Here is a 25,934-nt window from a genome sequence, read left to right as displayed (position 1 = left end):
CTGACATCCTTTGGGAGCCAAAAGCTGCCTGCAGGATTAGGAAAGGGGTGCCTGAAAAAGAGGCAGTGAAATTCAGAGCAGGCTGTTCCTGCGTGCTGCTGTTCCCATGGAAACAGGGGAACGGAGAGAGGAAATCCATCCCAGCCTCTTTGGAAGGCAGCTCCTTAGCATCACCCCGCTGCCACACCTGTCCCCATGGGAAGCAGTGGCTGTACTTCTCTCAGGTCTCCTCAAGTAAGATCGTGAGGCCTACAGATGTTTCCTTTCTTGTCCCGGGCAGCAGAGAAAACACGCATCCCAGCCCTAAGGCTGAGCCTCAGAGCTTGCAAAAAGTGAAGCACTTTCCAGCAAATTCTGCAGCTTATGTGGGGAAATCCAGGTTATGGAGTCACTGTCCCTGGAGGTGCTCAAGAAATGCAGAGATGTGGGTGCATCAGCTGAGGGACATGATCAGTGGGCATGGTGGGATGGGCTGGGGGTTGGACAAGATAATCTTAGAGGTCTTTTTCAACCTTTGTGATTCTATGATTCTATGAAAAGCCAGACACATATTTCCCAAGGCTGGCATGGAAGCAGGTCTGTACCTGCAGTATCTGGATCTGGGCCCTTCCTGTGCTGTATGCATCCCCTGAGGATGCTGCTGTCTCCCAGTCCCGATCCGGGATCTGTTAGGCGGCGCCAGCAGTGCCAGCTGGCCGCATGACAACCTCCAGCCAAGTTATCCTCAGGAACTGGCAAAACGCAGCCGGAGCTGCCGCACGTCGCTGTTCCCGACCGAGAGCGGGGGCCCTCGGCGGGGCGGGCAGCGGGGCTCTCCCGTGCGGCTCCGCTGCCCGGGGGCTCGGGGCGGCCGTGCGGCGCTCCCCGCATCCCCTCCTCAAGGTGACCCGCCGCTCTCCCCCCCGCCCCCCTCCATCTCTGTCCCCGTCCCCCTCCACGGCGTCCCTCCCACCGCGGCTCCGCCCGCCCTCCGCTGCGCTGCGGCGGGGCCGGGGGCCGGCGGGCGGCGAGCGCTGCCGCCGTGCCGCGGCTGGGGCCGTGCCGCGGTGGGGCTATGCCGCCGCGCCGCCCGCCCCGCCGCCCGCCAGGGGCCCGGGGAGGCAGCGCCCGGCGGCGGGCGGGATAATGCGGCTGCGGGCCGGAGCCGGAGGCGACGCCAGCGGGGAGCCCCCGCCGCCGCCATGTCCCCCCCGGCCTCGGCGGCCGCGGCCAGCGAGGGAGGCAGCAGCACGTCGGTGCCGCCGGAGGAGGCGGAGGGGGTCCGAGAGGAGGTGAGGTGCCCCCAACCACCCTACCCATCTGCATGGGGCCGGCTTTGCATGGCGCGCTCGCTGACCGCCCCGCCGCTAGCCGCGCCGCGCCGTGCCCGCACAGGTACGGACCCCCGAAGCCCCCTCCCCTGCCGCGGCCCCGCTGCCCCGCGGTGCCTCCTCCACCCGCTCGCTCCGGCCCGGCCCCGGCGCGGCTGGAAGGAGCGCAGCAGACGGGAACGGAGCCTGGATGTGAATGCCGGGGATGGGGGGAGGAACGGGGACCGTCACAAAAGGAGAGCGCGGGGCTTTGGCTTGCTGCAGCGGGAAGAGGTGGCCGTGCTTGGGAAAACGAGTCCCCCTCTTCCTCGCTCCTGCCTTGGGGGGATGCGAGGAAAGACGCGGCCGGCAGCGGGGTGAGCTTCTTTGTCCCACCCCCAGATCGGGCTTCCCACGGGGATAAGGGGCCACCGCGGTTCCTGGAGTGCAGCGGCATCGCAGGAAGAGCGGAGCGCTCCTCACCTGCTGGAGGCGGCGAAGGGCAGCGCGGTGGGGGTGCGCGGGGCTGCGCATCGCCGTCCGCTGCTGCCGGGGAGCTGCGGTTGGCGGTGCTGCATAGTGCCGTGTTCTCTGCCTCCTCGGCCTGGGGAGACCGTTCGTGCGCGTGGAGTTGTCCTATATGTACAATCGTGTATTTAGATAAAAATAACTGTGGGTGAGGAACGCCGAAGTTCAAGGTCTGGGGAGCTGTGCACGTAGAGTGTACTCTGAGGCTCTTCCTCAGCTCCCGTTTCCTGCTGCTGTCCAACAACCCCTGAGCCCCGGGGCTCCAGACAGAACCTGAGCAGCATGTTGCTTCTGTAGGGCAAATACATGCACGTATCACTCCTGGACATGGTCTCTTGCCTCCTGTGCCCTGCCAGTGCTATGTCCAAGGGAGCGTGTTGCCTTCCAAGAGGTGCCACCATAGGAGCTGGGTTGGATGACACAAGTGCAGCATGAGTGAGAATCCTTGGCCTCCAGCATCCCCTGCCTCACAGTCACGAGAAGGTGGACCGGGCGTGTTGGTTCTGCAGTGGCTGCTAGTCACGTTGTCAGTATGGTTGTGCTCTGTGGGAGCAGACAGCAGGTCTGGAGTCCATGACCTGCATGCTTGGGGCTAAGGGCTCGCTTCCCTCAGTCAGCAGCTGTCACAGACTGCCATGGAGCAGCCATGGGGAGAGGGAGGCTGCATCTTCTTACATGGATGTTTGGGGTCTGGAAAAGGGGAAATGAGATCTGTCCTGTCTGAAGGTGCCTTATCTCTACATCTCAGGTCACTGTACCTAGGAACCTCGTAAGTCTCCAGGTGCCCTTTGGCTCATCCCAGCAAGGCACACAGTGAGCCAGAGCTAGCTGTAGAGGAGCTGCTGTTCCATCCAAGCACCTGCTTCCTGTTGGCATCACAGGCATACACCTACACTTAGCAGTGCTGGGGTGAATCTCTCTCAGCAACACATTTCCACCCATCAGGTTATGAAATGTCAAGACTCAGGCTCTTCAGCCTGAGGACAAGCAAAAAAATTCCCTCATCCTTCTGCTGACGTGGAATGCAATGGAGGGAACCAGTTCTCTTCCAATTGTAAAATGGAGACCTTGGGCCCGTTGAAGAAGCTGACTGCTGGCAGGGTTCCCTGCCTCCTAGATACTCTGCTTTTCCTTTTCCTCTGCAGTTGGCAGCACTGCCAGCCTGGGCTGAACCAGCTGCTGCTTCCAGGGAAGCGGTTCCTGAGCTGCGATGGTGAGGTGTCATTTGGGCCCAGCTGGGATCCTCCTGAGCAGCAGTGGCCATTGTCTGCACAGAGCATAGGAGGATGGTGGCAGGCCTTAGAAGTGAAAGGGTCCTGCAGCACTTCTGGTGTTGTTCAGAGATCAACAGAGCTGCAGGACCTCAGAGGTAAGGGCAATAAAGGGACTTTTGCTATGTGCTTGGCCATCAGGGTTTTGGGCAGGGTTATCCCCTTGAGGGACGTTTAAGGATTCCCCAGATATCAGTATCAGCAAGTGCTCAACAGAGCTCAGCTCAGCAACGGGCCCCTCTTGGATGCTGCTTCTGCCCTGTGCATTGTGGACATTTCAGTTTCATTCGTGGCTGCTCCTAAGTCATCCCACCATCCTTTCCTGTCCCCCCAGCAGCAGCTGCAGGCGTAAGGATCCACCTCCTTTCACCTCAGGGTGATGTCAGAAGACTGTGTGTGAGGTCCAGAAGGCAGCCCACGGGGTCCACCTGCCCCTTGCCCTTCCCAAATGCACTTTACATACATGCACAGAGAAAGGTGGCTCGCAGACACTGGGGAGGTTGTGCAGTGGGACAGGAGAAGGTGAGAGGTTGGTTGGGGTCACACAAAGGTGTTGGCCCAGCCAGGGCTGATTCCGTTCTCTCTCTAGCAGAGGTGTTGGGGTGCACCTGCATAGCAGATTTGCTCACCTGTCCAATTCAGGTGTGAGCAGTGGTGGTAGCTCCTGGTGACACAGGAACACCCTACTTGCAGCAGAGCAGGGCAGGCCTTCATCTCATCCCACCGGACTGCAGCAAGCAGGCGACTGTGGCATTTATGTCACAGCCTGTGCTCCTCTGAGTGACACCATTCTGGGACAGAAAGGATTTCCCTGTCCCCAGCTTTCTCATCTTTATGTTCATTTGCTGCTCTGGGCTTCTGCAAGGCTGGGTGAGAGCCCAAAGAGGTGACCTTATTCAGCAGCCTCTGTGGGGAAGCCTTAGAGCTGGCTGCATGCTCCCGTGAGCTCTGTGCAGCCCTGGAGAAGAGCAGAGATGCTGCATTTCCAGCCAGGATTAGGCTCTGCAGCTGGCTCCTCCTCCAGCTCTGCTGTGGTTGTATCCCGTTATTGGCACTTGTTAGGCTTTCAGAAGCCCCACTGGTGCCACTGATGCATATGTGTTTTACCTCAAAAGCCTAGAACAAAATGGGAATGTAAACAACATACAGCAGGGGTTAGTGTGACCCTGTAAAAGCGCTGCAGTGTCTGAATGCTGCGTAGTCTTAGGAGGAGACTACTGTGTGGACTAGAGCCCTGCTAACACAGTTCCTGGAAGCGAGCCGTGGCTGCATCATCCTCCCGGTACCATGCCCTAGGTCCCTACCTGCAGCACGCTCTGCCTGGAGCTCTGCAGGGCTCTGGCTGCATTGCCCTTCTGCTGAGCAAGACTGGCAGCCAGCTCTGCACCAGCTGCTGCTGGGAATGGCTTGCAAGGCAGAAGGCAGCTGGGGCAGAGGAAATCTTCAGCTGCCGGAGTGGTGGCATAGTGCAAGAGAGCTGTGCTGTGTCAGGGCCGAGACCCTTGTGACTGCAGTGAAGGCTTGAGAAAGCAGGACACAGCTCAGGCAGCTCCTGCAAGGTGTCCCTGCTTCATCTCTCTGCTCCAGGTTCTCTTCCCGCAGTTCGCATCTTTCCCCATGTGATGCTGCTGCAGCTGGGGGTTGCATGGGGAAGAGTGTAGGGTGCCTATTCTCCCAGGCAGAGCTACCTGCAGCTCTCACTGCTGCCTGCAGAGCAGCACTGTCTGCATGCCTTCCTCAGCTCTGTGTCCCTGCCACTAGCTCCTGCTCTCAGCAGGTTGCCACAGAGTGAGGTCTCAGTGCCAGCAATGGTTGGGACCCCCAGAGGGAAGTGCCATTGTTCTCTTCCTGGTGCCAGCATCCCTTTGATGCATGGCTGCCTGCTCCACTCGTGGCTGACAGGCAGCAGGGAAGGGCAGTGCACTCCCTCCAGGAGAGAAACCTCTGCTGGAGTTGGACTGGAGCCAGCCCTGCTGCTCGCTGTGGCTGTGGTCCCACAGGGGAGGAAGGATTGGTGTGTAGGGCTCTAGGGGACCAAGGTAAGGGCTGAGATGCTCTTCAACAAGAGAAGGGGGAATTTATGGAGGAAATAAGAGGTCTAGATCTTTTTCCAGGCCTGACAATGCTTTGTGACCTCTGGTTCTTCCTAAAATGTTCTTTTTCATGCCAAGAGTGAAAGTGACTTCCTCCTTCCTGGCAGTGCAAATCACTGAGTTCTTTGGGATCTTCAAATGACAGGCTCCTGGCATCCAGTGGCTTGGGAAACAGGAGGACATTGCCTGGACTGCGGAGTTGTAGTCTGCAGGGGTTCCACATATCCTCAATCCTGCCCTGGCTCTGCAGTGAGCTTGCTGGCAAATCCAGGATCAGAGAAGGGATGGTGCCAGGCTTGATGATTGTTGCTATGAGTGGTGACATTACAGCTGGCAGTAATGCAAAGGCACAGGTGAGCTCAGGCAAGGGCAGCATGGCTCTAATGTCTTTAGGCATTGACATCCAGAGGGGAGTTGGACTCAAGGCGTAAGTAAGGCATCTGAAGGGCGTTTGAAGCCATCCATGCTGCATGCAGTTGGAGAAGAAGGGCAAAGCTGAAAGCTGCTTAGTGACATCTGTGGCATGTGTCCAAGGCTGAGCTTCTCGTCACCTCTTTCGGGACATACCTTTGGGGATTGCTGTGTTGGATGACATCTCTGCTGGACAAAGTCTTTTTGTATGAGAAAGTAAATTGCTTCTTTGCATGTCATTTCTTTGGGTTTGGTCTCATTAACCAAACAAGCAAGATGATGGATCAATATTCAAAACTTCTGGGTATTGGAGAACGTGTCGGATATTTCCTTAAGTGGGGGGATTTTACAGGTCTTTGTGAATGCACCATGCAATCACTTTAAGAAGTGCTATTGCTGAAATCCTGACCTTTTTAATCATCGCTGTAGACCTGAGAGCAGTTTTTCTGTAAAGATGGGTTTTCTCACTCAAAACCCAGTGCACATAATTACATTTGCTGCCAGCCATGCCTTATGTCTCGCCTCTCCCAGCTGTTGCAGGTCTGTGGGGTGTTCTTCATTTCCAGTCCAAGCACCTTTTAGGATGCTATTCAGTACTGCCTTCTCTCCATCCAGAGGTGGCTGCACTTCAGTTGTGCAAGAGCACTTTTCTGTTTGTGTTATTTCTGAAGCACTTCAGAAGCACTTTGGAGCCTCTGGGCTGCTAAGTGATGTAGTGAAGATCACTATGACCAAACAGAGGCCTTCCCTGCTGCAAAGGTCTCTGTGCTATAGGTACTCCAGACCACTTGTGCTGTCCTAGCAGGAGAAACCTGAACTATGAATAGTGATTGGGAAAAGGGGACTTGTGTGCAAGGGGATGCAGACACAGTGGGATGAGGTTCAGTGCGGTGTTTGGAGGAGGCGAGCCATCATTGGAGCTGGCTGCATTGGTGGGACTGGTGCAGAAAGCTGGGGCATGCAGAGGAGATCCACGAGCTTCCATCTTGCTATGCTTGACATCTGTTCCCCATGGCATCCTGCTGCCTGCTTGCCTTCCTCTTGCCCCTCCAGCCTACTGACCTCTCCTCTTGTTCTCTCTCCCCTTCTCCTGGCCCTCTGGAGCAGCAGCGGCCGGTGAAGCAGTCTCTCAGCAAGTCGCTGTGCCGAGAGTCCCACTGGAAATGCCTGCTGCTGTCGCTGCTGATGTATGGCTGCATGGGAGCCATGACGTGGTGCCACGTCACCAAGGTGACCCGGCTGACCTTTGACAGCGCCTACAAAGGCAAGTCCATGATGTACCACGACAGCCCCTGTTCCAATGGCTACGTCTACATCCCTCTGGCCTTCCTGGTGATGCTCTACGTGGTATACTTGGTGGAGTGCTGGCACTGCTACACCCGCAACGAGCTCCAGTACAAAGTGGATGTGGAAAGCGTGCATGAGCGAGTGCAGCGGATGCAGCAGGCGACCCCGTGCATCTGGTGGAAGGCCATCAGCTACCACTATGTCCGGAGGACCCGGCAGGTGACCCGCTATCGTAATGGGGATGCCTACACCACCACCCAAGTGTATCACGAGAGAGTCAACACCCACGTGGCAGAGGCCGAGTTTGATTATTCCAACTGTGGAGTTAAGGACATCTCCAAGGACCTCATTGATTTGGAGAGCTACCCAGCCACTCGGCTCCGCTTCACCAAGTGTTTCAGCTTTGCCAACGTGGAGTCGGAGAACTCCTACCTGACCCAGCGGGCCCGCTTCTTCACTGAGAACGAGGGCCTGGATGACTACATGGAGGCCAGGGAGGGGATGCACCTCAAAAACGTGGACTTCAAGGAATACATGGTGGCCTTTTCCGACCCAGACAACTTGCCTTGGTACGTATCCCACTATGTTTTCTGGGTGGCTGCTCTGCTGACCCTATCCTGGCCCCTGCGGGTGCTAAATGAGTACCGCACTTCCTACGTCCATTACCACGTGGAGAAACTCTTTGGGTTTGACTACGTGGCGGTGACACCGGCTGAGGAGCGCTCCTTCTGCCGGAGGATGCCCCGCGTCAACACGGTGGACAGCACCGAGCTGGAGTGGCACATCCGATCCAACCAGCAGCTGGTGCCCAGCTACTCGGAAGCCGTCCTGATGGACTTGGTGGGGCTGTCCGGCTGCACCAGCTACTCCGCGTGCCGCTACGGGGGCTACCGGCAGAACTGCGAGCGGTGCCACAGGACTATAAGCAGCTCTTCCATCTTCTCCCGCAGCGCCCTGAGCATCTGCAACGGCAGCCCCCGCATTCCCTTCAGCAGCAGCCGCTTCTCGCTGGGCCGCCTGTATGGCTCACGGCGCAGCTGCCTCTGGCAGAGCCGGAGCGGGAGCCTGAATGAGCAGAGCTGCCCCACGGAGCAGACCCGCCTCTCCAGCCAAGTGACGGTGGAGGAGGAAGACCCTCCTCCTTATCAGGACGCCCTCTACTTCCCCATCCTCATTGTGCACCGCAATGAAGGCTGCATGAACCACGACCACCGTCACCTCCATCGCAACGGGTCCTGTGTGGAGACCTCACTGTGAGGGCAGAGGGCAGTGGGATCTCATTGCCGAGGGCCTGGCCTGAGGCAGCATGAGGTTTGAGAGAGGAGCACTGGGGAGGGAGGTGGCCCAGGAGGACAAGGTGGGATGGAGCAGTGGCTTTGACCTCCTGGAGGGGTGAGTGATGGCGCTCCCCTGGCCTGGTACAGAACTCTAGATCGACCACCACATGCAAAAAAAAACAACAACAAAAAAAAACAACAAACCATCCTAAAACCGTAATTCACAGCATCAAGATCCAGAGCGAGGAAGAAAAAGACAGGCCTGGCACAGGGAAGGGGTGCTGCAGTGGGTTCTCCATCCCCAGACTGGCGCGTGCTCGGAGGAAGCAGCAACCAGCAGACAGATCCTGCTGCACCTCGCTGCCCTCCTCCCCCTGCTGCAGCCAGATCCTGGCAGGGTGGGGGCATCAGCATTTCCCACCCGTGTCTGAAGACCCAGGGCATCCAGGCACTGGCACTGACCGACAACTTAGAGAGAAGGCTGAGCACCACAAATCCAGCTTCCACAGACCCCCGGCTTGTACCCCACCCTCCCCATTTGTTTTCTAGATAGTGCTCTGACTGTTACATGCTCTCACTGGGAAAGGCATCACCTCTGGAGGACCTCAGGCACAGCTCCTTAGAAAGCTTTGGCACTCTGAGAGTCAGCGTCCCCTGGGTAAAGGACTGCCTGTTTGGGATGGGCACGGACAGGCAGCCCTGGGTGCCTCCAGGTGGAATGGAGTGCGGCAATGCTGATCTGCGGACTGGAGGAGGGCTCAGCTTGAAGGAGAGCAAGAGGTCCCTGGTGAGCTGGGGAAGGGGAAGGGATGGCACTGGGACAGCAGCGTGCGGATGTCAAGTTGGCGTGTCGATTGGTGAAGGTCCCATCCTATCCCAATAGCTTCAGACATGCATCAAGGAAGGCCCTGGTTGGTTCAGCTGCAGTTCAACTATTGATAGTAGACCAGCAGGGTGGTGCCTGTCTGCAGGAGGGAATTTTGCACAAAATTAGGCTGGCTTCTGGCTGCATACCAAGCTGCAATCTTCTGGCAGCATGGTTTTGGCAGGGAACTCTAAGGGGCAGAGAGGGAGAAATACAAAAACACACTGAAGCGTTGGGAACCCCAGACTGGGGACATGGAGAGCAAAGACAACCCTCCTCCTCAGGCTCACCACGCTTCTCTCATTCACCAGGGAAGGTGATGCCAAGAGCAATGTGCCGTGGGTCGCAAGAGCAAGTCCATTAGCTCATGGTCATTCAGACATTCACACTGTCAGAAGTGCAAGATGTAGTAGTAAACCAGCAAGGCATTAACAAAAGGTCTGCTTTTTCAGCCATGCTGCATTGCTTCACATACAGGTCATGGAGTCTTGGGTGCAGATGTCTTGTTCCACCAGATCAGCCCAGGTTAGAGAATCATCTCCAGTGAATTAGGTTTGAAATTGACCTACTGCAGGATCCTTTTCTAACATGCATCACATCTCTGTAGGATACACAGACAAGCTTTGAGAGGTCACATCCTTAGGGTCTGTAAGGCTTTGCCCCCCAGAGTGGTTCTTTCTGCTGTTTGTGCCTGTGTGCCCTGGACAGTATCTCTTGCCCTTCAAGTCAGTTTGTCCTCCTGGATCTCAAGGGCTAGGCTCCAAACAACAGTGGTTTGAACAGAAAATCTCTTAAAATCTTACTCTGTTATGCTTCTGTCTTGTAACCTACCTTTATTTTAACAACCAGACATAGATGTCTGAAATAAGAGGGCCTCTATGAGAACCTGGAAGCACAAGCTCTCTGGTATGGGCACATCCTCCTCTGTTTTTTGTTCCTGGTATTATTGGCACAAATTCAGACTGAGTGGAAGTGGATACCGCCCCACTGGCTGCCCTGGGGTTTCCACGCTCAGTGATTGCCCTTGGCTCGCTGGGTGCTTGTGCTTCTTTTTCCAAAGACATAACGCAAGACCAGTGCTGAGTGTCCTCACAGAGTGTATGGCTTTTATGTCCTGGTGAATCAGGAGACATTCAATCAGTGGATCTGCACTGGGTCACTAGTGAGGAATTTGTGTCCTTTCCAATATAGTCTCTTTGAAATCTTCTACACATTGCTTAAATCAGGCTGCAGTATCTCTAGCCTCCAAGGTGCCTTGGACAGATGGATTCAGCGAAGGTTTGGCAGGCATTTTAGTTCCCTAGGGCACTGAAAGTCCTCCGAAGAGGGACTGTGCCCTGCCCTTTAGAGTTCTGCGGGTCCCTGGCTCTCTCTGGGCTTCTTCATGAGGTTTATCCAGGAGCAGACTGCCCCATGCTCTAGAAGGCTTTGCTGTTTTCAACATGCCATTGACCCCTTGCAGCTTTCCATGGGCTAGGAATCAGAATCAGGTTGCACTTGCCAGCAGTTTTCCTCTTACACTGGAACAGGGGAGGTGGGAACGCTGCCAGCTCCTTGTCCTGGCACTTCACATCGCTGACATGTCCCTAGAAGAGTGCTCTTCTACCCTGTCACAAGGCTGGAAAATGTATTTGCAGTGTTTGGTGTTTCCTTTTGCTTCCAGTGTAGCTGCCAGGAGCTCTCCAGCTTTCATGAACTAAAGAAAGAATGAGCATGCGAGGAGCTCTGGGTTAACTGACCTCCAAGGCACATCACCACCCATTTATCTCTTTCAGCACACACTAGAAATTTCTCAGATAGCGCCCAGCACACCTCTGCCCTCCTTGGTCTCTTTCTCCATTCATGCTTGAGAGGCTCCAGTGCTGTTTGTGGATGCCTGTGTGGAGGAGACTACAGGATGAGGCTTAGTAAGAGGAAATTTAAGAAAGTTAGGTAGCATGTGATGGCAATAAATCATTGCCTGCTAATTTGCTTGTGGAAAGAATAATACCTTTTAAGAATTCCTTCCAGCCTTTCCAATTATGGCTTTGGTACTGCTGTCTAATTTCACCAGGATGCTGCCTTCTTCCAGCAGGGCAGAATTGCTGCAATATGCTCCTACTCTGCTGCAGCATCTGTAGGGTATATTTCCGAGACATGGCAATACCACTGAGAAGTCGTGCTACCAAAGAACTGTAATTCTCAACTTGTGGCATGGGCTTCTAATCATGTTTCATGTATATTCAGTGGTTACAATGAGGTCTGTGTGAATATGAAGATGAGTCTCTATGAGAACGATTTGGATCCGTATTGTCACAGAAATGTGTTATGGTTTAGGTGTTAGCTCTATTTGGTAACACTGCCTCCTGCGTTGCATGTGGGCCTGTAATTTCCATTGAGCCAGGTGTACTTGGAGACTGAAGGCTGTAGGGCCTGGGAGCCCATTAGAGGCTTAGGGCTGAGCCCACTCAGGGTTCTTGTTTCCATGGGCATTCTGGAAAAATGAGAAAGGCGTTCAGTCACATTTCAGATAGACATACATAGGCTGCATTCATTCCTAGTGTAACTTTCATGAAGCCCATGGTGCTATGCCAGTGGGAGCATGGCTTAGCAACTCTTCAGAATGATCTGTCCTTGAATCCAGACAAACTGATTTGTTGCAGTGTTGCTTTGAAGCACAGAGCTCACATTGGGACTTGGCCAACATGAACGAATGTTGAATTCCTACTGTCTTTCAAGCAATGGGTTGAATTGTTCTGCTTTGCTGCCTCCATCACAGCTGCTCCATGAAGGGAAACATTACACTCGTGGTTGTGATCTTGTTTACTCCCTCAAAAGCCAGCTAATGAGAAAATTGACCTATGCTGTAATGGGAGAAGAGACTTCTCCCACAGGACTGCAGCTTTTCTACATGCAAAGGGAAACGAAGTTCCAAGGACAGAACTGAACCTGCAAGACTCATGGGCTCCCCTTCTTCCTTCCCTCCTCACACCATCTGTCTCACCTGGGGAAGGACAGTTTCCTTGTGGAGTTCAGCAAGCTCCTCTTCCTGCAGCCCACAACCAGGCTCTACTATCAGATGCATCATCAACCTATGCAACACTTCCAGGTACTGCCAAGTTTTGAGGAGCCTGTGACAGTATGCAGCATGTTCATCCAGCACTGAGAATAAGCACAGCTGCTGCTGGAAAGCTAACTGGCTTTTATTCCTCCCCTCTTTCCAGTGGAGACTGTTTCTGTTGGGGCCTTTTGTTTTGTTGTTTTTTGTAAACCTCCAACTTCTAGGGAAATGAAGCTCATGAGAAATCAGTGCCCATCCTGAAGCCTCTCCAATTCTTTGAACTTTGCAAGTGGATGTATTGCCTGCTGTGGTTATAATGTAGTGGACTTCATAGAGCAAAGTAACTTCACACACAGATACAAGGTTCTTTCACTCTCCATCAGTGCAAGCTGCTTCTGCAATCTTAGCTACTTACATTAGTGAAAGAAAAAAGCCTAGCTAGAATGTGTTGAGATGACTTAGTATTTTGTATCAGTCCCACCATCCAAATATCCATTAGCAGCGCTGTCAGCCGGCATGCCTTGAGTTCAGACTTTGGGTGGCAGCCCACGAACCTGTCAGGGTGAAAAGGTTTGGAAGACCCACTCCTAAGCCTGTGCACATCTCCAGAGCACATGCAGAGAGGGTGTCAGTTGAAAGCAGACATCCCCTCTGGTTCAGCACAAGGAGAAGTGGTTGGCTGTTATTTGGGTGCACCTCCAAGGATAAGTCTGGATGCGTTGGTGGCTTTGGTCTGATATCTCCCCTTCGTTCCTGTAGTGAGTGGGTTGCAGCGTGGCAGGGCATTGCTTAATGATCTGTGAGAGGAAACTCCTGACCTGGTTTTTGCAAGAAGATGGTGCAAAGTGTCACATTTGCTGCAGTGACTGGCAGAGAGCGGGGATAAAAGCATGGAACAAACTGTGTTTGAGATGAAACTAATCCCTTGCTGGCTGGCTGAGAGGAGAGAACTGTTGGATCTGCTCCCTGCCCAATGCTCTCCAGCTCTTCTCACTCTCCTCAAATCCAATGCAAAAACTAGCATTACTCCAAGCTCCCAAATCGCCCCTCTTCCATCAGCTCCTTCTGGGCCATGAGCTCACACCATTCCAGTCCTCTCCTGGCAGATGTCGGTGGACTCGTAGTGACCTCAAGCATATTGGTGGAGCAACCTGCCAGTCTGGCTGCACTGCCTCTGAGCACTTCTCGCTGAGCACCACTTGCATGCCCTGTGCCCACGGAGGCTGACTGAGAGAAGCTGTCGGAGGCTTTGCAGATGTGGGGATTTCTGTGGGAGACATGAGGCAAGGCAGGGCGGGAGGCTGCTATACTGCAGCAGCTGTGTTTTGGGTCAAGGATGGAGAAGACCTGGGGCAAAGTGGACTTTCAGGGTAAGCCCTTCCTGCCTGAAGACACATTGGATGGAGGAGGCTTTTCCCAGCTGGGGTGCCCAGGCAGGGCCTCGCTGCGTCGTCAGAGCAACGCTGCTGCCTCCAGGACCAGCACTGACAGAGCACGTGTCACCAAACCGCAATGGATAATGCAGCCACAAGGTGTAAGTGTCACTAATGAATAAATTGCCTTGTGCCTGGGAGAGGCTAATCCATCATGGCCAGGAATGGGGATCTGACAGGGCTGGCTATTTCGGGCGCAGCTTGCAGGGAGGAAGCGCTTCACATCTCAGCTGTCTCCTCTGCCCAGGGAGGCTGATGCGAAGCCTGGTTCTGTGCTGCTTCCATCCGCAAAGACACACCAATGCAGGCCTCAGCCCTCTCCAGTGTCACCAAAGGAGAGATTGGGCTATGTCCCCTTTGTCAGGAGACACAGCTGGCTTTACTACACCACTCCATACGTCACGCACAGCCCCCTTTTCCCTCCCCTGTAGCTAAATACCACTCAGCAACACCGTGGTTGGCTGTGCTTATGGCCAGCATGTAGGAGGCAGGCAGGGATGGAGTTCAACATGGACAAATCTAGCCCTGCCGAAGCAAAGGGATGCTGAGTGCAGTACCAATCCCCACGCATCCTCCTGCTCCTCCACTCCCAGCTGGTGCCTGAAAGCAGCCTGCCATCCTGTTGGCAACATATGCCAGTATGATACCTTGCAAACCGGTGCCTCCATTGCTGTGAGCGGAAGCCAAGAGGCTCAGGAAGCCGCCACCGGCTCCTCGCCCTGCCTGCACGAAGCACAGCTCACCATCTGCTGTGACTGCCAGCCAGCCCCCAGCACCTCCATCATTCCCCTGCCTCCTCCTCCCATCCCCCCGTCAGTCTGACACAGACCCACGCATGTCCCACGGGCAGGGGGATGCGCCCAGCCTGCATGGGTGCCTGCACCTGTAATCCAGCCTGAAGGTGACGAGTGACCCGCCGGCAGTGGCAGCATCACACTTGGAGAAACTGCTGGTGCTATCAGCTGTAGGGGCTTTAATTGTTACCAATTCATCCATAATTTGAAGCCTCGCACACTGGCGGTAATGGGCTGCTGGTCTCTTGTTGTGTCCAAGCAGTTCAAGGAGGCACACAGCCCAGGAGCATGCTTGGATGGTGGTCAGGTGGTGCTGGCAGTCTTGGCCGTGTGCAGCAAAAGGAGCCGAGAGCATCCTGGAAAGCAATTCAACGTTTTTTCAGGTGATGCATTTTTCACAAGCCCTTTTCTTTCCACCCCTGGTCCTCGGTGGCTGTGCTGGCCAGTGCATGTGCCATCCCATCCCTGCCCTCCTGGCATCAGCCTTCATCAGACAACTGGCTGTCCTGCATGGTCCTGTACCTGGAACTACCTGCAGGCTTTGCCAGGACCAGACACTCCCATTAAGCCCCCAACCCACCCTCACTGCTGGAGCTGCTCCTTCAGCCTGAAGCTGACCTGGGTCGTCTTTTCTGCTGTTTCTGAACACGAGTTCTCATCTCATTCAGGTGTGTCATTCAGTGGAAATATTTTGTAAATGCAAATAAAACAAATCTATTCAATACCTCGGTTTCGAGGATGGAAAACAAGTAGTTGGAGGAGCCCGAGTGGGAAGGTTTCGCAGCAGCTGCCCCTGGCTGTATTTTCTTGCAGATGTAGCCTCTGAAGCATCCACGAACGGTTCAGAAAGGCACTACAATACTCTGCAAGGACTCGGGGGTGACCCGCAGGGCCCCTCTGTGTGGCTGCTGGCACCGGGGACAGCCTCGCACTCGATCCTTTCTGATCTATATGGCCATGGATGGCATCAAGCGGGTGGCCTGTGTCCGTCAGGCAGAGCAAGGCACAAGCGGGTACATGGTGAACAAATTATTTTGTGAGCCCTGGGAACAGTTTTTACTTTTCAACTATGTCAATATGATCTAGCTCTGTCCGTCTCTCTATATATGTACAAACAGTATATCACAATGTTGCCTTTTTTGTTGGAAATATCAAAGTACAAAGATTGTAAACCAAATCGGTGTAATAAAAGTTTCAGATGACTCATGGAAGCGGCTGTCAGCAGTGGGTCTGTGGGTGTAGGGTCGCTCAGAGCTGGGAGAGACCCAAGCCCTTGTGTTGCCCTGAGGGCAGGGGTTGGATTGGGGTGCTGGAAGCCTCCTGCCACCACGGTGCAGGGGTAGGTTGGTTATCCCAGACACTACATAGCAGCCAGTGATACCTTTAGCTCCTTGCTTGCTGCAGCTGTCGGTCAGAGAGGCTCAGCAGGTTGCTGCAGCAGGGACTGCAGACGGGCAGCATCCCTGTTAGCCCACAGCATTTGGTTGATGAGGTACTCGCTCTCCTCACCCACCTCTGCCAGGCGGAGGTCAAACTCAGTCAGGGTCTGGTTACACCTGAGCCCTTCGAGCAGCTGCTTCCCACCATCCTGCAGCAGGTGAGAAAGAGCCCGTCAGACAGTGACACAAGTGCCTAAGGCTTCTCCCAAGCCTGAAATGTAGCTCACTAGAGAGGGACGTGGAAGGAGTGTAGCCTTATGCAGCACACAGTGATATGACACATGCTAATGACTCCCTCTGGGTATCATGTCAGGAGTCCTCAAGCTCATGCTCGGTAATGGCATGGGCAGAGGATAACCTGTGAAGAGTCTGCGCTGCCCTGCCCTCAGTCTCCAGCACCCTGCTGGGTAGGGATGGGCAGCAGTGGGATTAGATGCATTGCTCCTCATCTCCCTTGGGTGCCATTTCCTGGGCAGGGCTGGCTTTTGTGAGGGAACATCTCACACAATTAATGCTGTATGGGTCAGACAATGCAACGCAGATTCATAAAATCATAAAACGGCTTGAGTTGGAAGGGATCTTGAAGCCTATCCAGTTCCAACCCCTGCCATGGGCAGGGATGCCACCCACCAGCCCAGGGCCCAATCCAACCTGGCCTTAAGTGCCACCAGGGATGGGGCACCCACAACCTCTCTGGGCAGCCTGTTCCAAACTGTTCCAATGTAGACAGCTTTAGGGAGGTAGCATACCTTGCATTTCCTTCCCTTGCCTGAAGCATTGTCTTTAGGTATGCAATAATCTGACATTTTTTTCCCACAGCCCTCCTCTTTCAGGTGCCCAACACACGCCCTGACCCCATCTCCCCTGTGCAGGCAATCCGCTCCCCAGCACGCTGACTGTTAGACCTTTTGCTAAAAAGGACAGAACGTGAGAAAATAGAGAAGCCTCTTCTTAAAGGAATACAGAGGTCAGAATTTGATGCATTCCTAGCAGAGATTTCCATTTCCCTATATATAAAATAAAGATAAAAACACTTCACAAGTGGGTTCTGAAAAAGCTCATCAAATGGAAGATGCTAACCACAAAGATTATTATTTACTAAGCAAAAACCCTTCTAATCCTTTCCATCCCATGTCCCTTTGTATCGTTACACTCAAGCAGTTTTCCATGCCCAGAACAAAAGAAAATGAGATCTCACAAAAGGTTTTCTGCCATCAAATCCTTTTAAAGCCATTGTCAAACATAATGATGCCAATATTCCTGCCAGCAGGGACAGCTGGTCTTGCTGTCTCTTTATTGTGACAGTGAGAAAAATTGAAGCAGCACAGAAAGTTTGAGAACCGGCATGATTGAATTTAGCTGTCCAGTTTCAGATTTCTGAAGCTCATCAGCAGAAGAGAAATGGTCTGGTTTGTGGGCATGGTGCACACTGCAGCTCTTAGGGATACAGTAGGATCTGCAGCAGCTCCTCTGCCTGCAAAATGGGAGCCTATGGCTCAGGAGCCACATATAAGCATCCAGATGTGACACTTCGGAGCTACTGCACTGCTCCAGAGCTGGGGGGTGAAATAAAGGGACTCGACAACAGAGTCAATTTTCTAACAATCTCCTCTGAGTGTCTAATGGACAGGAGAGATTCTGGGAAGGGTGAAACTGTGCTCTGCTTTGTGCCAGAGGGCATAGCAGATTCAAAGTATAGAGGGTACAAATGAGGCGCTCATCTCATGCTGCCTATCGTTTTCATCTACTCCCACGCGGGTAAACACGCTGTGATTTTCCCAAGCACACAGCCTGGATTTCAGTCTCTCGAGGGGAAAGCCCCTCTTTGCCTAGAAGCCAAAGCCAGCTCTTGCTCGAGAGCCCTGTGAGAACATGTTGTGAGTGCTACAAATGTGCGTCACCATGGAAGACCTCCATCCTCCTGTCACTGTTGTCTATTCACTGCTTGCAGCTGATCGTTATCACAGCAAGACTGCAGATAGCAAGGGATACATTTGCCCCATAGCTTGGAGGCAGATCAGGCTCAGCATTTGCTTTGCAACAGAATCTCAGCATGGATGAGGTTGGTAGGGACCTATGGAGGTCACCCGGTCCAACCCTCTGCTTAAGCAGGGTCCCTACGAGCTTGCCCAAGACCATGTTCAGACATCAAACCATACATCCATGGAGGATGCCAAGCTGCCTGGAGAAGGTGCTTCTCTTACCGGCCCGATGGGGTTGCACGAGAAGTTGATACATGTCAGGGTAGAGTTCTGAGTGAGGACCTGGGAGAAAACCACAGCTGTCGGCTCTCCCAGCCTGTTGCCTCCCAGGTGGAGGGACTTCAGGGTGGTGTTGGTCAGCAGAGTGCAACCCATAGCCTCCCCGCCCTCATCCTCCACGTGGTTGAGGCGCAGATTCAGGGAGGTCAGGGTGCAGTTATTTGCCAGCGCTTGGGCCAGAGCCTGGGCACCCTCATTACAGATCTGGTTGTTACACAGGTGGAGGATTTCTAACTTGCTGCAGTTGATCAGCTTGCTGACAGCTCGTGCCCCCTTGTCCCCGATGAGGTTGTGGGATAAGTCCAGCTCCACCAAGGAGGGGTGATCCAGCAAGCTGCGGACCAGCAGCCTGGTCTTGTCATCATCCACATTGCTGCGTGTCAGCTTGAAAATCTGTGAGGGTAAAGGACAGAAAAACAACCAATGCTTTGGGCTGGCCTTTGCACAACCCCTCAAGCCCCTGGATCAGCAGAGATAGGATTCACTTCCCTTTACAAAGGGACAGCAAGCAAAACTGGCCCCAGGGTTTCTTCCTTTAGGCAATTTCAAGATTGAGCTGAGGAAGAAAGGTTCATTTTGGGATATGTTACCTTCAAGTTGTGACACATCTTCATGGCAGCAGCCAGGTTGCAGCAGTCCTGGTAGGTGAATTTAAAGAGGTTCCACTCAAAGTTCATGCCACAGTCCTTCACGCCGTAAGTAAGATTAAGCTCTTCAAGGAGAGGGAGAGCAGGAACAAGGGCTCCCAGGTCATAGTGATGAATGCACACCTCACCAAACCCCAAATCACTTCCTGAATCAGAAAAGTCATCTGTCTCCTCCTTCTGATCCTCCTTCACCGGTGGCAGGAACTGATCAACCTCCAGTTTCTTCACATAGTCTCTGCAGAGCGGGATGAGCTGCAGGACCTGGTCAGGGTCTGTGGTGTTGGGGACAAAGCATTTCAGGACGTTCTCCAGGTGACGTTCAAAGAACATCCGCTTCCAGCTGCCTCCATGGTTGGAGATGTCACACACTTGCCAGCGGTCGGTGCAGCACCTCTTCCAGTAGTCCTCATCACTTATTAGGTTGGCAGTGACAGTGAGTGGAAGGCTTGTGGGAAGCCTGGCCAGCACCTTCCTTTGGTCCTCAGGCAGAAGACGATCTAAAACAGGGTTGTCTGGAGGGAATGGGGAGGAGGAGAGTTGGTCTGGGCTGTAGGAATCAGGGGTGGCCCTACAGTTCTGCCTAGGCCCCCTGCTGATGCTGATTCACCTCTCAGTATCCGGCAGATGGTGCAGGGAGCTAAGCTGGCAAAAAATTATTTTTTTTTTTTTTGTGCCTGTATGTAGTTACAGTCCCAGCATGGACACATCGTTAGTCCTGTCTTTGATCTTTGCTGCTGCTCTACTGAGTGATGGGTTCTCCCTTTCTTTCCCCTCTCCCAGTCAGTTCCAGATGAGATGGGCTTTTTATATTATACTATGCTTCATCTACCCACCTGCTTCAAAAGCACATTTGCTGCCTGAGGATAGAACTTGTCACATCCCCACCAAGGGCTATGGAGGAAGCCTGAAGCTGTATTCTGAGATAGGAGTACTTCTGCATCCCTTTATAAGCACTTGGCACGATGGGGCTGCATCCTTGTTTGCTGCTGTAATGCGTGACCCAGGAGTGGGAACCAGCGACTTCAGAGCCCTGCTTGCCAAGCTGAGTCCAGCAGGAAGAAGAAGCCACAGGACAAGGTTACGGTAGAGTCACGTCCTGGATAGCAGCCCAGAAGATGAAAGCCATCCCTGTAGTGTACAAGTACATACTTAGTAACTAAGCAGTTTGTCTAACTAGCTGCCTGAGGAGATATTTTTCCCCATCTGCTCCTTTGGCAGGGCTGGGTACCACACCGCACCTTCCAGCTGCCTCTGCCTGCCTCGCTGCCCTCCGCTCCCCAAAAAACCAGCAGTCCCCACCATGCTTACTTGTGAAATTCTGGACGATGTGCTGCAGGCAGAGCTCAGTGAGTGGGGGGACAGTGATGAGGCACCACTCGGGATCCTCGACAATGCGATGCACGCAGTACGAGTCAGCCATGAGCCTGCTTTGGGAGGGACGCAGAGAAGGGATGGCTCTGCCCCTGCCACCTGCTGTCTGCTGCATCCTGCTCAGCGCACGCTTCTCCTTCAGCAGAAGCACGAGGAAAATGGCTCGGGATCAGGAAAACACCACTGCGCTTTCCAGCCAGGCTGCCTGATTAAGAAAAAGGCAACCTTAGATGGAGGCCGGCCATAAGGGTGCTCTGCTTGTGCTATTTCATCGTACGGTTTCAGCCAGCCCTTCTGCTTCTTTGCTTGCACCTGGAGCACCGCAACAAAACAACTTATCTTTATGCAGTTCCTTGCACAAAGAGGTCTTTAGATACCACATGGAATGAACAGATAATAAGGTGGTATTAATTCAAGTCTTGTTGAAGAGGATGGACAAGAATTAATTGCTTGCTGTCTGTTCCAGAAGAGAAATAGGCAAAGCTGTCAGGATGGGTTTAAAACAAAAGAAAAAAGGGGTTCTTCACTGCGGAGTGCCTTGCCACAGGATGTTGCAGGTGCTGACAGTCTGTGGAGGCTGCAGGATAAATTCAAAGAAAAGAAACCCCTTGTCAATGCTCAGAAGCCATACCTGGCTCAGTCTGAGTAGAATATGGTTGGAGGTGGGGAGAGTACTGGAGGAAAGGAACACATACTTGTGGTTTTCCACCTGCTTATAGTCACTGCCAGAAGGGGATACTGGGCCAGATCATCTTCTGGTCTGATCCAGTTTGCCTGTATTTACAGACAGATGCTTATTATAAGTGCATGCACTTTTTAATACTTTGCTCAATTACTCTCCTGCTGAACTCCTTCCAAGCATCCATTAACTGATGAGACGGTTCAGACCAGTCCAGACCCACCCTGAGCATCAGCAGATAAGAGCTAAAAGAACCGGCCTGGAGCAGAAGGCAGGATGCTCGCTCCTATTGCCGTGCAGAGCTTTCCCAGACTAAACTTTCCCATTTGCTGCTTCCCACCCCAACCTCAGGAGCTGTAACCTCAACTGTTCCATCCACGTGTGCAGTGATTGTCTGGAAGCCCTGATGGGTACGAGCAATGAGCCCGCCTCTTGAATACCCAGGCTTGCTGATCCTCTGTCAGGGTGCGCAGAGCCATGCTGATCTTTCCTGGGCCGTATGGGTTAGAGGCACCTAAAAGCAGCATCAGGCAGAATGTGGGCTGGCAGTGTCAGAAGTGAGGGCAGCTTCCTATAAGACCAAGAGGATGGCTCAGGGCAAAGGGCAAAGTCAAAAGGATGACGTCATACATAGAAGCCAACAGCCCCTTAGCATCGTGTCCCACAGCATTCCTCAGCCCTACAGCCCTTCAATCCCTTCTCTGCTGTCCCAGCTTGTGCTGCCTCAGCCAGCACGAACCCTTTCCCTGAAAGCCTTGTAGTGGGCTTTGCTAGCTTGCTGCCTCTGCTGTTGAGAGGAAAGAGGAGAGAACTGACTGCACAACCCTGTTGAAAACTGAGCTCCTGGCGCTTGCTGGGCTTTTGCAGAAGGGCATAGCACGGTCAGATGGCAGCGAGGTGGCACTGACAGAGGTGAGGTGACTGGGGAAAATGCTTTCTCCTTGCTCAGCCCTTCATCGTATTCAAAAACCATCTGTGTTACTTTATCCCCCTAGGCCAGTCACAGCTAAATGGGGCTTCTGATGGCTTTTCTGTGGTCAGAAAAGGGCTGGAAGTTGATGAGCACATATTTAAACAGCAGAGCAGCCTTTCAGTGGCACCTGCTTTGCTCTGGGAATGGACATCTGCTTTTTTCATTCACCCTGAGTATGGTTATGCCCCCGGCTGAGGTAGCATTCCCACCGTAGTTCAAAACCAGCTGAAGCTCTCAGGACATTGCTGCAGCACCCTGGACGTGCTGGCAGCTCTCCCCGCCTCTGTGCTGTGCTCACCCCGCGCAGGTGAGAGGAGACACGGGCCGGCAGTCCCACAGCCAGCAGCACTGCCTTGCAGAGCTCCCTGGCACTCACACAGAAGGGCTGATGCTAAGGATCCATTAGGACAGCATATTGCAGCTCCTAAAGAGTCTCCCCAACGGGCCTTAAGTAAAGGGAAAAAATGCATGTCAGACGAGGAATCTACTTAGCTCCAAATATAATGGAATTTATCTGTAACTGGATATCAGGAAGAATGAGGCCAGGCAGACTTTTGGGAATAGGGCTCATGCAGCCACTACGACCCAGCCAGCGCCGAGGACCACAACACGGTCCTGGGTGACACCAGCAGAGGTGAGGGTCGCTGCCGGGAGGGGCCTCAGGAGCAGGAAATCTCTTTAGGAACCGGGGAGAGGGGGTGGGGGGAAGGCTCACAGGATGGCAAGGAAAGCAGCGGGCTGCCGCCACCCACGGCCCATCAGACACACAGCCCACCTCCCATTCTCTCTCCCCAGCCTCCCGTCTCCCCGCCGCCCCCGGCTCCGTACCCGTACCCGTACCCGCCTCCCCTCACCGTCGGGAACGCGGCCGTTGCCGGGGCGGCCGCCGGTATCCGGGGACGCGGTGGCTGCAGGGCTGGCCGTGGCCCCAGCCCGGCAACAGCGCCTTGGGCACCAGCAGGGAGCAGGCAGGGCTTAGGGGACAGCACCGTCGGCAGCACGTGTAGGGACTGCACACAATGTATGGAGTCAACAAAGGGATGAAAGCGTGCGTCGCATTTTTCCCCTTTCTCAGATCGAAGCGTTTCGGTGTTTGCCCACAGATTTTCCGGCTGAAATGCGACTTTCGTAGCGCCGACGGGCTCGGCAGTGGGTACAGCACTATCTCAGCCGCTGCGTGCCCTGTGGGAGTGCGCACAATGCTGGTGCCAACTCTCATGATACTCTCGCTAGTCCCGAGATAGCTGGCGTTTTTGGGAAGCTGCGCTGCCTTTCATTTAAAATACACCTCCTGGTTGTGAGGATGTGATGAATGTGACCTGAGATTACCCTGAAGACTTCACAGTGAAACAACAGGCATTTAGACCTAAAAAAGCATCAAGATCCTGAGGCGTGCTGCGTGACTTTCAGTGGTGTGAAGCAGGACCTCAGCAGCAATGTGCTTTCTTCTGTAGGCGGGTGACATTGCTGTCCCCCAGCTCTGGGGACAAGCGAGGCAGCCTATGGGCCAGGCTGGCATTTAAACATCTTTGGGGCTTTCTAGAACTTGAAAAAGTAAGACTGGGGGCAATACATAGCCATAAATGTTCTCTCTTGCACTGAGCAGAGCCTTCAAGCAGTCTGCAATGGCAAAGCCTTCAGCCCACCTCATGGTAACGAGATGCAGATGCTGTGCTTTGAATGGGGTCCGGCTGTGTCTGCCCACAGCCATGAGATCCCAGAGACAGTATGGCCCATGTACTGCAGTCAGTTGTGGAATGGGATGCAGCTGGATCTTGAATCATTGAAAACAAGGAGCAGCAACTTCAAAATAGCTGCATTAACTCTTCCTCTGATGACTACCTGAATGTTTATTTCCATGCATGTGTTCCAGCAGGGTGTGCAGTCATAGGCACTGTTGCTCCTCAAATGAGCTAGAGAACAGCATAACTTTGTTAGAAGCTAATACTACAACAACTAACTAGGAGTGGAGCCTGTGCACTGATGGGGGGAATGCATCTCACAGAGCATCTGAGGCTGGGATGCTGTTGAGGCTGATGGCTGGATGGTGACAATCTATTTGGTGTCCCAGGCATGAGACTAGAAATGTTTATCCTGCCTGCCTTCCCTTACTCTGATTTCTTGTGTCTTCTTAAGGACTTGCTCGTAGTCGAGCTTTGAAGGGCGAATGCAGCACCACACCACTCTGAGAAGAGGAGAGAAGGGAAAATCCTTGCTTAATCTGCCACAGAACTAAGCTCATAACTGAGCATGATCTCTGCAGCACCAAAATCTCAGGCTTTGTGGGAGGGCACAGGAGGCCATGGGGAGTCCTCTCCCAGCAGCACACAGCACAAGGACTGCTGACAGCCCTACCGTGTTGGCAGCAGCCCTGTGGCAGTGTCACTGGGCAGGTACTGCTGCCATTTCCAAGGGGCAGTGTGTGTGGCTGTGTGCCTGAGCAGAGGAGGTGGCTGAGCTGCCCAGGTGCTTTCTTTCGTGCAACCTGCAGCACAGCGGCTCTCCTCAACTATAATGGGCTGCTGGGCTTCTCCCTGATGGGATGACAAGAGCACCAGCTGCCTCCTCGGGGACTGCACAGTGCATCTGGCAAGGCTCTTGCCTGCAGCAAGCGGCAGGCTGCGTGCTTGTAGTGGCATCTGGAGGGAACAGCAGTGAAGGGGGAAAAAATCCATGCATGAATCCTCCCAGCCAGCCCTGCTAGGGCATCTCCTGCAGTCCCTTTTGTCCTCATGTCACATCACAATGGTCAGAATTCACTGCAGTTTAGGACACAATTTTGTCCAAGTTCTTTATGCCATATGGGGTGGCTTCTGCAGTGGGGCACCTTAGTCTGTCAGGCATGGTTTGTTGCGTTGTGCACACTCCTGGGGTATGGCTGGAGACTGTGAGAGGGGCATTTGCTGCTCAGTGTGTGCCTGGCATAAAAGGGATTTGCCTGAGCAGGAGCTGGTGAAGTTTGTCCTTGCTTCTAGCGACTCTCCTTGCAAAATGGCTTGTGCTGCTTCAATGGGAAGCTCAGAGAAGCACAGAAAGTTGCCAGACTGATGGGGGCTGGACAAAATGATGATGCTGAGGGGTGTAGACAAGATCCAAAGCTCTGTCTCCAAGCCTTCTTCCTGTTGGCTCCTGCTGAAAAAATGCTGCTAAAAAGCAGTTAACGTCTCCTGCAGTCCTAGAGGAATGGTGAAAGGAACAGGAGAGGAAATAGCTCCCTGTAAAGCCAGCATTGAAGGAATGGGGAGCGCTGATGGGGCGAGAAGCACTGCATGCATGTGTGCTGCTTCTCCCGCAAAGCTTTCCGCTCTCCCTGGGAGAGCAGGAACCACGCAGCTGCTGACAGCTATTAATAGAGGGGTTGATTGTGGATTCTGTCTCCTACTGCTTCCTGGGAAGAGCAGTAATTACCCTTAATTAGCTTGGATTTGATTCCACCTCCCACCTTTCAGCCCCCTGCCCTGCTCACAGGAGCCAGCCCAGCTGCTGCCTGCACTACATGGTGGGGAGCGGTGCTCAGCTCCCAGCATGTCCTGCAGGCTCACTCCTGGGTACTGAGAGCAGCAGGAGCTGTGAAGCTCATTTTGCCCTGGCCTTTCCACTATGACACAGGAACCAAGCAGGAGGTGAGGGGAATGGCTCTAGTAAAGAGGCTGAAGGTGCTGGCAGGTGGGAGGCTCAGCAGCTGGCAGCACTCCCCCACGGGGAACCCCTTCCTTCTAGGATGCTTGCTGCTCATGGCAGGGTGGATGCATTTTCTGATGTTGGTGCTGGAACTCCCTAGGCTCTTCTCGTATTTCAAATACATTTTTCAGATCATATGCTTTCTTGACAGAATCTTGAAAACCTCCAGGCGGGCAGGAGCTGTGCCCAGGGACCCAGCAGCTCCTGTCTGCAGCCCCTCTCCTTGCTGCTGGAGCACTCTCTCCTTTCCTCTTGCTGAGATCTCTCCAGCATCAGGCCAGAAGATTCAGGCCTCTCTGCTGACTCCCACTCAGCCCCTTGCATCTCATCCAAATGCCAGATGGCAAACTAGCTTCAGCAGGAGCTGTGCCAGGCCCCCCTTCCTTCCTCTCCACCCTTTAAGCTACAGAAAAACGGTGAAGAACCAACACAACTCTACCAGTGGATGCAGACTTCAAGCTGTCGTGCTTTCCCCTGCTTCCCTGGGCTTCAGCCCCAGCTGTGGGGGATTGAGGTGGGAGATACTGGCAGAATTCCAGACTGGGAGATGCCAGAGAAGAGAGGACCTGGTTTCCCTGTGCCCAACTCCCAGGCT

The 25,934-nt window shown here is 53.7% G+C and overlaps 2 protein-coding genes across 22 annotated transcripts; one reads left to right on the top strand and one right to left on the bottom strand.

The window, feature by feature from the left end:
* The first annotated feature begins 938 nt into the window (after window positions 1–938).
* On the top strand, window positions 939–15,499 carry TMEM151B (transmembrane protein 151B). Its single transcript, XM_085219441.1, has 2 exons — window positions 939–1,271; window positions 6,700–15,499. The coding sequence occupies exons 1-2, from the start codon at window positions 1,182–1,184 to the stop codon at window positions 8,134–8,136; spliced, it is 1,527 nt and encodes a 508-aa protein (XP_085075567.1). The 5' UTR covers window positions 939–1,181; the 3' UTR covers window positions 8,137–15,499.
* Window positions 14,445–22,627, bottom strand: DRC5 (dynein regulatory complex subunit 5). 21 transcript variants are annotated; one of them, XM_085219454.1, is made up of 9 exons: window positions 22,513–22,583; window positions 21,957–22,104; window positions 21,126–21,199; window positions 20,702–20,780; window positions 19,944–20,583; window positions 18,579–19,147; window positions 17,932–18,381; window positions 15,670–15,876; window positions 14,445–14,644 (listed from the first exon to the last, which is right to left on the bottom strand). In XM_085219454.1, the coding sequence occupies exons 5-8, from the start codon at window positions 20,119–20,121 to the stop codon at window positions 15,700–15,702; spliced, it is 1,374 nt and encodes a 457-aa protein (XP_085075580.1). In that variant the 5' UTR covers window positions 20,122–20,583; window positions 20,702–20,780; window positions 21,126–21,199; window positions 21,957–22,104; window positions 22,513–22,583; the 3' UTR covers window positions 14,445–14,644; window positions 15,670–15,699. The 21 variants fall into 21 exon arrangements, with proteins under 21 accessions (XP_085075580.1, XP_085075573.1, XP_085075584.1 ...); XM_085219447.1 differs by having other exon boundaries at window positions 21,047–22,104; XM_085219458.1 differs by lacking the exon at window positions 20,702–20,780 and having other exon boundaries at window positions 19,944–20,211.
* Between the last annotated feature and the right edge of the window lie 3,307 nt (window positions 22,628–25,934).

This window comes from Meleagris gallopavo, chromosome 2, assembly GCF_905368555.1.
Source record: "Meleagris gallopavo chromosome 2, MGAL_WU_HG_1.1, whole genome shotgun sequence".
Taxonomy (NCBI): domain Eukaryota; kingdom Metazoa; phylum Chordata; class Aves; order Galliformes; family Phasianidae; genus Meleagris; species Meleagris gallopavo.
This window is presented reverse-complemented; position numbering and strand designations above follow the sequence as displayed.

Excerpts from the sequence above, each read along its gene's own strand:
- TMEM151B (XM_085219441.1), top strand. The coding sequence starts at position 1,182 with ATGTCCCCCCCGGCCTCGGCGGCCGCGGCCAGCGAGGGAGGCAGCAGC. Across the intron at positions 1,272-6,699 it reads CGGAGGGGGTCCGAGAGGAG|CAGCGGCCGGTGAAGCAGTC; the intron begins GTGAGGTGCCCC and ends CCTCTGGAGCAG.
- DRC5 (XM_085219461.1), bottom strand. The coding sequence starts at position 20,121 with ATGCAGCAGACAGCAGGTGGCAGGGGCAGAGCCATCCCTTCTCTGCGT. Across the intron at positions 19,148-19,943 it reads CATCGTCCAGAATTTCACAA|ACAACCCTGTTTTAGATCGT; the intron begins GTAAGCATGGTG and ends CATTCCCTCCAG. Across the intron at positions 18,382-18,578 it reads AGATGTGTCACAACTTGAAG|ATTTTCAAGCTGACACGCAG; the intron begins GTAACATATCCC and ends TTACCCTCACAG.